This window comes from Gavialis gangeticus, unplaced genomic scaffold (assembly GCF_001723915.1).
Source record: "Gavialis gangeticus isolate Ggan-Ray unplaced genomic scaffold, GavGan_comp1, whole genome shotgun sequence".
Taxonomy (NCBI): Eukaryota; Metazoa; Chordata; order Crocodylia; family Gavialidae; genus Gavialis; species Gavialis gangeticus.
This window is the reverse complement of record NW_017728993.1, coordinates 41678946-41691139: the sequence shown is the minus strand read 5'-3', so window position 1 is coordinate 41691139 and position 12194 is coordinate 41678946. Positions and strand designations below refer to the sequence as shown.

At 45.8% G+C, this 12194-nt stretch overlaps 1 protein-coding gene across 4 annotated transcripts in view; it reads left to right on the top strand.

Moving 5' to 3' along the window:
- Positions 1–12194, top strand: part of BCAR3 (breast cancer anti-estrogen resistance 3) — a 174620-nt gene that overhangs the window by 94510 nt on the left and 67916 nt on the right. For all 4 annotated transcript variants that reach the window (XM_019501626.1, XM_019501625.1, XM_019501627.1 and 1 more), the window contains one exon: positions 9247–9286. In XM_019501626.1, the coding sequence (XP_019357171.1) occupies positions 9247–9286 (40 nt within the window). The remainder of the gene's footprint in view (positions 1–9246; positions 9287–12194) is intronic.

Here is a 12194-nt window from a genome sequence, read left to right as displayed (position 1 = left end):
ATTACAAGGAATTTTGTTTTGGGCTTGGACTCCCAAAAAGGAAAACCGAAGCCCTGTGCTTTTTGGGGGGGGGGGGGAGAAGGACGGTGTGCACGTGTGTATTTCTTTTAATACAGGGGTATGAAACGTATGTGGCCTCACTGGCTGGATAAGTGGCATGGGGCTGGTCTACTGGCTAGTTCAGGCCTATGGACCCTCCTGCCCCCCCCCACTACTCACTCCAGGATCCATGTCGCATGCAAAGTCTGTCTCGGCTAGTCCATGCAGTATGCAGTGTCCCCCGACCTGATCTGGGACTGTGCCACACACAGTGCAGGTCCCGGACTGGCTGGAGAGGGTGGGAGGGTCACTTCCTGTGCTACACATGTCAGAGGCTGCTTGGGGAGCAGGGAACACCTCATGGCATGTGGATCCCAGACCAGCTAGAATGGTTACTGTGTGTGAGGCAGGCCTCAGGACACATACACGTAGCCCTTCCCCCCCACCACACTCCCAAACCTGGGCAGTCAAGGATGCATTCACTGCTTCCCCTCCCCCTCCCACCCCCAATTCAGGACATGCACTGCATGTATGATGGAGGGGCTCTGTGGGCCACATCCAGTCCATCAGCTGTATCTTTGACACCCCTGTTTTCAGATATAGAAATGCTTTCCTTTACAGTGTGTGCGCATTACAATATGTATGGATTATTTACCATTCCACAGAACAATTTCTGCTCTGACATGGAGACCATCAGTAGCAGGTATTTGTCTGTCTCTCAAGACAATAGAATTATGCCAAGTGAGAAGCTGGTGTGACCTCTCCAGGACGCAAAGGCCTGGGCAGGGTATATGGAGACACTGAGATGTCCGCTCTCGGCCTTGCTGGCTTAATCCAAAGGAAAGGCAAGTGCCAGTACGTTTGGAACCAGTTCAGCTACAGAAGTTGCCAGATCAAAGGAGTTTATCTATGTATTCATCTGTCAGGGCTTACTCCTAGAGTGGCTGCCAACCAGGGTTAAAGAGTGCAGTCTACCCTGCCACAGAGTGGACTTCAGTTCCACAACTTTTTGGCAGCATTTCTTCACCGCTGGTACATCTGAATTAACTACATTGAACCATCTCACAAAGTTGCTTCCAGGCCACTATATTCAAAACTGCTTGCAGCAAGGGAGATGGCTGTTAGCCAAGGTGCAGAGGCTATGCTGTAGGGTGAGAAGGTACTAAACCACCCCCTTACAGCAGCAATGAAATCTGTTGTGTTTCAAAGCCATGCCAGAGCATCTTCAAAAGGAAAAAGAAACATCTCACCACCACTCCTGTCTTAACTTAAACCCACACTGAGATATCCTGAAAACTTCAACAAGAGGCAAGCTCACTGCTGTTAAAGGCCATGCTTCATTTCAGGAAATGACTTAAGACAAGTTAAAATATATTCCTCTCAGCTTGTTTGTACAGTGTGTTGGTGAATGTCACCTACATTTCATGGTTTAAATGTAAATCTCTAGGTGAGAGTTTAGAATTAGAATTACTTTTATCTTTTACCAAACTAAACAGCTTTTGCCTTACAGGGCTAATGACCCACTCCTACATAAATGTACTTGTGTTTAAATGGAAATGGAGCTTATCTGATCATTAGGAAGCCAAATGTATAATGTAAATGAACAAGGGAACCCACAGATTGCTCCCCCTAAGGCTTCTATCCTGCAGGTAAACAAAGATGACTGGAGAGCACTACAAAGTCAAGCTCAATTGAAAGATAAGCTTTAACCTTATTTGAAATTTAATAAGAGAGTTGGAGTGTACTTGGTAGCCGTGTTGGTCTGAGACAAAAAGGCCTACAAAAAACTAGAACTCTTGGTTCCAAAATGATACCTTTTATTAGACCAACTGAAAAATGGCAAGAAAATTGTCCTTTTCTGCAAGCTTTCAAGATCAAAGTCCCTTCGTCTGGCTCTGGGGAAAGTGTAAATGGTACAAGATGGTAAAAAGTCCCCATAGGTGAGAAAAAAACTTAATTTTTGCACAGCGGCAGCTAAAGATGAAACATGGAAGATGACAAATTTTAGCCAATTTTGGATTTTAAACTTCATTGCAGAACAAGTTCCTTTACCTCCCTGAGCCATCTGACACCTCCAGGGCAGGAATTCTACCTGAACAACATGTCAAAGAGCTACTCAGCACAGCTCACAAAGACACTCTCATGGACCCAGAGGGACAGCCTTCCATCTTCAGCTCCCTCTGTACAAAAATGAAGTTTATTTCCCACCTAAGGAGACTTTTTACCATCTTGTACCATCTACACTTTTTCCAGAGCCTGACGAAGGAACTTTGTTCCCAAAACCTTGCAGAAAAGTACAATTTTCTTGCCATTTTTGGTCTAACAAAAGGTATCATTTTGGAACCAAGAGTTCTAGTTTTTTGTATGTCATAAGAGAGCTGGAGAATTTAGTGCTATTTTATTTAAACAAATGTTCATTTGCAGTTTGTTTTTAGAGGTGGCTGGGATTGCACTTTCTCCCACCCAACCTGTAGCCATTTGAAAATACAGTTTTTCTGTAGATGATCTGATGAAGCAGACTGGATAATAAAATCAGGTTATGTGTTTGTGCAGGGTGATTAGGACTGCTGGCAAGGTGTGGGAATTGCATTTTTGGTTGTAGTCTTGTACATTATGGATTTATATTATTGTGTGCATGCAGCATAGAGAGAGAGCATACTGTAGTGATTAGCTCAGGACTGAGAGCTTAGAGATATGGCTTCTTAGGCTAGGAACAGACATTCAGAAAGCTGGAGCCTGAATTGATTCAATCTTTGCAGGTTAGTCTAACCTGCCTAAGCTGAACCAGTTTGTAACAGAACAGACATTCTCTCTGAACTGAGGCAATGCAGGCACAGGCCAGGAGCCAGGGGGCACTAGGACAGGCCCTTGGCTGCAAGGAAGCTGTGCTGGGGGGGGGAGGGGGCAGGGTTTTTCAGTCCAGGCTGAACTGGCCAGAAAGGGGTTTAATTCCCCCCTCTCTCTCCCACCAGCAGGGACCCAAGCCAGGTCTGCTAGGCACTCCCCCCTTGCTGCTGAAGAAATGGGGCACCGTGACTCCTGAGGCAGAGGGGGCAGGGAGAAGAGTTAGTCTCCCCTCTACCCACACTGGCAGCTAGGTCTGCCTGCCGTTGCCACCATGCTCCCTGCCCCAGAATAGGCCCCCTATGATGGAGGGAGGAGGACTAACCCCTGTCTCTGCCCCCACCACTCCAAGGGGCCCTGCCAGCCAGAGTCTGGCTGTGCCCCTGCCCTGCCGCTGCAGCAGGAGGGGGCAGGGCCCTTGGTGGGAACAGCAGCCCCTGGCATAATGTGGGGGAGCATGAACCCCTTCCTGGCGGGGGCACTGCACTGTGGGGCCGGCAGAGCTCTTGTGGGCTGCACACGGCAGCACTAGGGTCTGGAGCAGGTCAGAGCCTTGCAAGCCCCCCCATAGCACTGCCACACCCTGCAGCAGCTCTGCCGGCCCCACAGAGTGGCCCCTGCTGAGAAGGGGCTCACACTCTAGGAAGCTATAACAAGCTGCTTCCTATCACAGTCGCTTGCCACTTGCTATTCCAGCTGCCAGGCAGGGGCAGGGCCCGACCCCTGCCACTCGGTCTGTGCTCAGGGCAAGCCCCGCCCTGGCAAGAGGGGACTTATTCAGCCACTGGCTCCAAGCACAGGCTGAGCTGCAGCCAGGCTGAGCAGACCCTGCTATGGTGCCAGCAGCCAGCAGCTGAATAAGCCCCCTCCTGCAGGCAGGGGCCTTCCCTGAGCACAGAAAGGCCCCTGGCACTATAGCGGGGTCTGCCCAGCCCAGTCACTGCCACTCTATCTATGGTCAGGGCCACCCACCTCCCAGCAGGAAGGGGCATATTTAGCCACTGGCTCTGAGCACAAGCCAAGTGGTGGCTGCAGCTGGGCTGGGCAGACTCTACTGGGGTGCCAGCAATCTCTCTGCCCAGGGCAAGCCTCGTCCCAGCAGGAGGGGGTTTATTCAGCTGCTGGCACCGCAGCAAGGTTTGCCCGGTCTGGCCGTAGTTGCCACTCGGCCTGTGCTCGGGGCCAATGACTGAATAAAAGTCCCTTTTTGCCAGGAGGTGGCTTGTCCCAAGCACAGACTGAGCAGCCGGGCCCCACCCCCACCCAGCAGCTGGAGTGATGAGTGACCATGATGGACAGCAGCCTGTCGTGGCTTCCTGGAGCATAAGCCCCTTCCCGGCGGGGGCTGCTCTGTGGGGCCGGCAGAGCTGCTGCAGAGTGTGGCAGCACTGTGGGGGGCTGGGAGGGCTCTGGCCTGCTCTGGACCCTGGTGCTGCTGTGAACAGCCCACCACAGCTCTGCCTGCCCTGCAGTGCAGCATCTATGCTGGGAAGGGGCTTGTGCTCCCCGACATTGACAGGGGCTGCTGCCCCCAACAAGGGCCCTGCCCCCTCCCACTGCAGTGGTGGGGAGGGGCACGGCCAGGCAGGGCTCCTGGGCCATGGGCAGGGAGTGCAGCAGTGAGGGCGGGCAGACCCAGCTGCTAGTGGGAGTAGAGTAACTCTTTTCCCTATCACCCTCTGCCTCAGAGGCCATGGTGCTGCAGCAGTGAGGGGGGAGTGCCTGGCAGACCTGGCTCAGGCTCCTGGTGGTGGGATGGAGAGGGGGAAATTAAACTGCTCCCTGGCCAGACCCTGCCCCTTGTCTGTCCCTGCTCTGGCTGCAGAGCAGAGGGGAGGGGCCAGCCTGGCTGGGCTGGAGCAGAGAGCCCAGCCCAGAGAGCATGCCAGGATGCTGGGGGTCTCTGGTTAAACTTAAACCAGCAAACAGTCTGGGACAGACATTGTATAAACCAGTTTGAGCCAAATCAGTTAAGTCTCATACTACATTCGACCAGGTTTATCTCAAACCGGTTTCAGCCAGTTTGAAACTTTTATGTGCACTGAAGCTAGGGACAGACATTCAAAAAGCCTGAGCCTGAATTGATTCAATCTTTGCAGGTTAGTTTAACCTGGCTAGGCTAAATTAGTTTTGTAACTGGACAGACATCGCAGAAATGCAAGCACATGCCTGCAGGGGCTCAGGCTAGAAACTGGGGGGTCGCTAGAGCAGCCCTCCCTTCCTTCCTTCAGGGTCACTCACTTTATGGAGCTGAGGGGGTCATAACCAGGCTTTGGCAGGAGCCCTGATTAGCCCAGCAGGGAACTGATAACAGTGTTTATCACCCAATAAAGAACACAACAGAGGGAAATTACCAGTTACTTGTTGATTTTGCCTGTTGATTCAGCACAGACCATAGCCAGCATGTGGTCTGCTAGCTAATGCACAGACACCTCTCTGCAAGGCGGGGGGTGGGGAATTCCTGCTTAGCAGGGAGTGGTGAGGGAAGCAGCCCACAGGCTCTGGAGCTGTGGCCAGAGAGCAGAGGGAAGGGACCAGCCCTGCTGTGGAGCAGAGAGCCCCACCCCACCCTGTCCCACCCAGCCCAGAGAGCATGCTGGGATGCTGGGGGTGTCTGGTTTATCTTAAACCAGTAAGGGGTCTGGGACAGACATTGTATAAACTGGTTTGAGTCAACCAGATAAGTTTGATACTACATTCAGATAAGTTTATTTCAGACCAGTTTCAGCCATTCTCAGACTAGCTTATATATACTGAACATCTGTTCTGTTACAGATTTAAACCAGTTTCTGATCACTTAAACCAGTTTATGTATAATGTTTGTCCCTAGCCTCAATGTCTCTGCCATCCGTTTGCTGCACAACTTTGGCAATTTGCTTAACTTCTTTGCATCATTTCCTCCACTTGTAAAGTGGAGCTAACAGCACTTTCCACTCTTTCATTGTATTTTACTAATGTAAAATCAGGACTTGCCAATGACTTTGTTCAGCTGATGGATGATGCACAGACTTTCAAAGTACTATATGGGTAGTACTTTTGCTGCTCTGTAACAGATAAAGGTTTGGTTTTGGTGTTTGTTTGTTTGTTTTAAACTTCAAGGAGCTCGTGCCCTCTCAAGCCAGAAAGCTCTGTAGTCTGTTCACAATAGAATGATCCCCCATTTCTAACAACATGAGCTGCTTACAGATGTTTTAAAAAAGAAAAGAAAAAGGCACTTTAAACTCAGAGTGCTCCTGCACCAAACCCAGCACATGCCCAAAAGCAGCATCGTGCTAGATGGACCCAGCTTGCCCAAAGTCTGTATAAATCGGGCACTTTAGTGGGGCTTTTATTTAAAACTGATTCAGTCAGCTTTAGGTAAAAGCACCAAAAAGCCCTGCTGAAGCACCTAATCTATACAGATGCTGTGGAGCCAGGTTGAACTAATGCACTGCTTCTTTTTGTTTGTTGCTTTGTTTTGTTTTTTAACATATGTAAGAGGCCAAGGTGATTAGCTGTGTAAGTCTGAAGTCAGGCACAGGAGGTAGGTTAGGGTGGCATCCAGACAAACATGGACATGCAGTATGTGGCACTGTAGACCTGTCTGTGGTACTACACACTGCACAAGCTGGCATTCCCCATGCTGCTATCTTGCAGGTGTTGCCCGTGCAGCTATCTCTCTCTATGCTGCGTGGAGAACCCAGTGTCAAAAAAAATGACACCAAAAAAAACTCCACCAGGGTGGCGCATGTGGCAGCTGGGCTTGCTGCCCAAAACTGGAGCCTGGCTGGCCGGAGTCACTCCAGCTGCCAGCCAAGCTCCCAGCTGCAGGAGCAATGTGGCTGCAGCTCCCCGAGGCCCCAGGACCTCAGGTAAGGCTGCTAGAGCCAGCACAGTTGCTGGGCTGCTGCGGCCAGCCTCCCCTACCACACCCAGGGTAACCTGCTGCACACCAGAGGGTGCATGGCACAGGTGTTTCCTAGGGACGAGCAGCAGCAGCACAAGGTGTGTCACTGCTACTTGTTCCTGGGGAAACAAACGCCTGTGCTTGTGTGGATGAGGCCTTAGAGTCTAACTGTTTCAGAAAGCCAGATTGCCAGAAATTGGTGGGGTTGGGAGGGAGATGCAAATTTATCTTTTTCATCAAGTTGTTTTAAAAAGCAGTTTAATGTACTGTGCCAAATCCTATTCTCACTGAAGTTGGCAGTAAAATTTTCATTAACCTTGCACTGTGTGGAATTTTAATGAGTGGATTACGTACAACAACAAATACTGATGCAAGCCTGGTAGGTCTGCTTTCCCATAGTAGAAGCATCTCTGGGGGTATTCTGTTTTCCCCATTGTTGTGTTTTGGATTTAAAAGTTGAGAGACTAGAGAAGTAATGTAGATACCAAACAATAGCTTAGTTTATTGAGTTTAAAGTTAGATTTAGACAGCACAAAAAAGCTGGAGGCAGAGAATTCCAGGAAGAGTCCAGAGACGCTCAACGCCTGCACATTTTGAAGTTACATATCAGGTTATATTGTCATAACAACCTCCCACTGTACTGGGCGTGGTCATGATCAGTAACCTTCTAGAAAGTTGACCCCGTCCTGGCTATAATGTCAAATCAGTATTCTCTCGCAGGTATTCCTGAGTTTGGATTAATCTGTTTTGAGTTCTTTTTGCTTTTAAAACCTTTAAGTACCGTATATGCCCTTTTTTCCTACAGAGGAATCTAAAGACACCCTTCAGGTTTGGCACTCCAGTCGAATCTTCCTCCAAAAATGTTGCAAATACTTGTTCTTGTTCTTTAATTGTATTCTGCACAGAGTTGTAATTATGATGATTGGACCTCCTAGTAGTATTTTCCATCTGTAAACATGATCAATAACCAAAGAAGATGCATTTTTTTTTAAATCTATAGTCCCAATGATTTGACACTCTGTTTCCAAGGCAAGTAGACACAGAAGTGAATATTATGTAATTAGTTTTGTTTGTATACAGAGCATACAAGAGTTGCATCACTATATCATTGCAATATATATGATGCTGCAGATAAGTCAATCCCACAATTTCAGGTTCAGGTTTAGGATAAACAGTTTAAAAAAAAAAAAAAATATATATATATATATATATATAAAAAAAAGTCAGTAATTAGTCACACTCTTGGAGCACTCTGATTGGTTGTTTCAGTAACTCAAGTGCTCCAAGAGCGTTACGGACAGGAGGCGGTGGTGGCAGCACAGCAGAGCGCCGCTATGGGGACAGAGGACAGGCGAGACCAGCATCGCTGGCCTTGCGCCCACTCCTCCCCCCCACCCCAGCCCTCCTCCCTGCAGGTGGGAGCAGCACCTTCCTCTCTGCAGGTGGCTGACAGAGGGGGACAGAGAAGATGATGGGGCCAAGCTTCCCCCCCACCCCCTCCTGGGAGGCGGTGGGGGCCTAGGGTTAGGGTTATCAAGCTTCCCCCCCCCCTCCATCCCAGCTCCCCAATTCTTGATGGGCAATTTACTAGTTATCAGTAAAGGCCTTGAGTTGCTATTGCCCTTGCAAAATCCTACAGGAGTATTGGGATCCAAAATATTAACCCACTAAATCCTAAAATAACTCACTACATGCTGTCAAGTTGATTTTAATGGCCCTTTTTGGGGGTGTGGAAGAAGGGACAGGAAGACTAGAAAAGAGAACTCTGAACTTGCAGTCAAATACGGTAGGGTTTTTTTCCCCCAATTAATTCCCATTCTACCCCCAATTCCCAGAGCAAAGCTTTATAAATATAAAATTTGAAAGATGTTTATTATCAGTTTCTATCTTTTTGCATTGTCAATGTCTAGAAAAGGCATTGATAATTGTTTAGAAAAAGTTTCTATTTCTTCATTTGAATTCAGAAGCACTTGGAAATCTGCCTTTTTAATTGCTTTTAAATTATTTTGATGATCACACATTCATTTAAATAATGGAGATTTTTATGTGTTAGATGAAGTTTGGGGGAAATTTCTTCAAAAGAATTTAAAGCATTCTCAAATAAAAGATTTGCTTTTAATTTTTTTTAATGCAGAAAGCCATCTTGCTTTTTAAAGTAGAGAATGCCCTTCCCTTGCATAATATTCAATTTCAGAAAACATTTAGGGTTACAAAGGACAGAAATATAGCTATTTTTAGTCATCTGTTGAAATGTTGTCCTCTTTGTTCAAAACTGTGTAATGAGTTCTCAGATGAATTAATAGAGGCTACAGTGCTGACTTTCAGGAGGGAAGCAACACTTAAAGACATCTTGCTAAACTGAGCACAAGACATTAAAGTGATAACATATTGATTTTTATGTAGGTTTTTTCACTAATTAAACATATTGCTCTTAAATAAGAAAATATTGGACTCACTGCTATATTTTTGCTTTGTAGAGATCAGAATATGCTGGATCCAGCTATGGAGTATGTGAAGGTATAGTATCAATTTATAACTCTTTCAAATCCTTCCCCAAATATTTTGTGTAAATACATGACTGTTGCAAATTGTGAATATGGTTTTCCTGTGCAATCAAACAGTATTGCTGTCTGAGTTTTCAGACCGAGAAAAGGAAATTAATTACATGTTTTGAAGTAAACACTAAAAATAGGTTGGTGAAGTACTTAGTAATCAGCTCAGAAACCAGGAATTGTTTCTTTTGGGCAAGAATATACCCTGAAATGGAAAAGTTTATTTTACTAAATACAGACTATCTATAAATATAATTATTTTAATATATATTTTTCAAACTAAATTTGGTTAAATGGGCTTGTTTTTCCTCCCCATATGGTGGTTTTTTGGGAGAAGGTAAAAGAAGAAATGGGGCATACGTCAGAAGATACCCCCAAAATATCAAAGTTAGGCCTTTATAGCTTTCAACAATATCCTTAACGTAAGTATAAATTCAACTGTGCTTGAAAAAACAGCAACTTTCATGGAGTTAAAACCTCCTGTTGTCAAGGCTCTTGATCAGTAATGCTTAAGATGAGACTGACGTAGTGCAAAAAAAACATGTAAACAAATTGGGCAGTGTTTGAGCACACACTTCACAACTATGGCCCAAATGACTTGAGAGCCAAACTCCCTGTTGAAGTTATACATTACACACACGCCCACACTCCTGTTTTAGTATAGTCTGTTAAAGTTCATTAATTTGTGCTAAGTGCCTTTTGAGCATCTCAATTATGCCACCTCAGGGAAGGGTTAACCCTGGGCCATGCTTACCTGATTTGTAATAGGGTAACTTCAGTGTGCTCCACAGAGATAATATGAACAATTTGCAGTCTTCCAGCATCCCAGGATGTAGTGCTCCCAGCCTCCTCCCCCACAAGGAGGTGTAGAGCCCAGGTGTCCTGATGTATAGCTCTGCCCTTGCTCATCAGCCCTCAGTGGCAAGTCAGAGCTGTGCAGGCAAAAAACAGTATTAAGCCTTAACATGTTTCACGGCCCATTCTAACTATTAACGCTGCTTAACATTCTACAGATTATGTTCTGAGGGTAACATGTAACTTCACCCTCAGTGTTTCCAGTGCGTCTGAAATAATCTGAGACCAAGCCACACCATATGTTTTGTATCTTCCCTTCACACAACATCCAGGTTTTGAGAAGTTGCTTCATAACTTTGGATATGCCATATCAAATGCAGTTTAATATGAACACTTACATGCACTCTAGAATAGGCTCTGGCAAGCAATGTAGAAACACCAAAAGAAGCCCTAGATATGGTATTTTGGGGGGTATAGTGTGCTTCTCAAATAGTGTTGTGTGTCTTTCCATTGAAGTAGCCCTCTGAGATCTTAAGCGATTGTTATTTCTCAAAAAAGCATTATGCTTTAACAATGAATCCAAGGTGCAAAGAAGATGAGGGGCTGAAGTGTGGCTTTACAGCTGTGAAACTGAAAGCTGAGTATTGCAGGGAAGTTAGAAGAGTTACCTCAACGTTTACACCAGGGTTACTTCATTTGGAATCTCACCCAAGCCTTCTGAATTGGTGACCCTGCTTTATATGAAGAAAGAAAGCAGTTGAGAATGTTATGTTTTATAGCTGGCTTGCTTATAAAATATATGTGCCTTTCTCTGCTGGGATTTAATACTTACTATTTCAGTTTTCAGAGGAGACAAACTTCCCAGAAAGCTGTATGGTTATCAATAAATGTGTATGGTATTGTTCTCTTTTCTAGAGAAATGTGGCTCCAAACTCCTACAGCTATAGCTATTTTGGCTAGCTACTCAGTGGAAATTGTCATTAATTTTGTATTTCTCAGTGTTCTTTCATAGTATTATGCTGTTATGATTGCAGTTTCATTAACATGGCATACAAAAAGAACAGGTTCTTGACTTGCTGATTCTGTAGTGTATTTGTCTTGGTGAATGATAAAGATAGTAAAGAATATTTTCCAGTAGGAGCATCCCATCTTTTTGTCAGTAATTAAGGTGTGGACTCGAGTCATTAAATCACATTTTGATCTGCCTTAGAGCTGAGGCTGGATACTTCATACCTGGATGATTGTCTATATCCCTCCCAACTATACAGTTAGTCCAGTAAAAGATATTGCCCACAAGCATCCTTGTCTCATAGATGTGTATGTGTTCTGGTGGCTGGACAGTGGCAGCTGCTGTCTGCCAGCAGAAGTAGGTAAGTGTAGACAAGCCTTTAGAACAGTGTTTCTCAACCTCATTAAAGTCAAGATACCCCCGGAAAAGGCCAGCTCTTAGCTTTGACTTTTTGACTACAGAAAGATAATAGATCAATTCTTCTGTTACAAATAAGCTAGAAAGACCATAAAAAGTATTTTTTGATGCTATGGATTCCTATTTTAAATCTCTGGATTTATCTTTTGAATCATCATGAAACCATAGTTGAGAATCGCTGCCTTAGAATAAGAATTTTCTGATGGGGAAAACTCTTCAGATTGTAAACAGCTATTTAAAAAAAATGAGAATAAGCCCTACACAAGGCCTGAGGCTAAATCGATTCAATCTTTGCGGGTTAGTTTAAGCTACATAGATTGAACCGATAAGCAAATAAACTAGGCATTCACTTTTGATTCTGAAGGGGATCTGGGACAGAAGTTCAATAAACCAATTTAACCTAATTCAGTTAAGCCTGATGCTACTAGGGTTACCATATTTCCAGTTTAAAAAAAGGGGACACCTCTGGTGGGGGGGAAGGAGGAATGGGGTATATGATTGTGGGAGGGGCAGCCTGTGCCTTGCCCCTGCCCCTCACTCCCAAGCCACAGCCTCCCCCCACCCCAGGCTCACAGTCCCAGTCTCACTTACAGGGCGCTTTGTCCCCATTTAGCTTTCTGTTCACTCCCACCCCACTGACTGACTTTTGTCC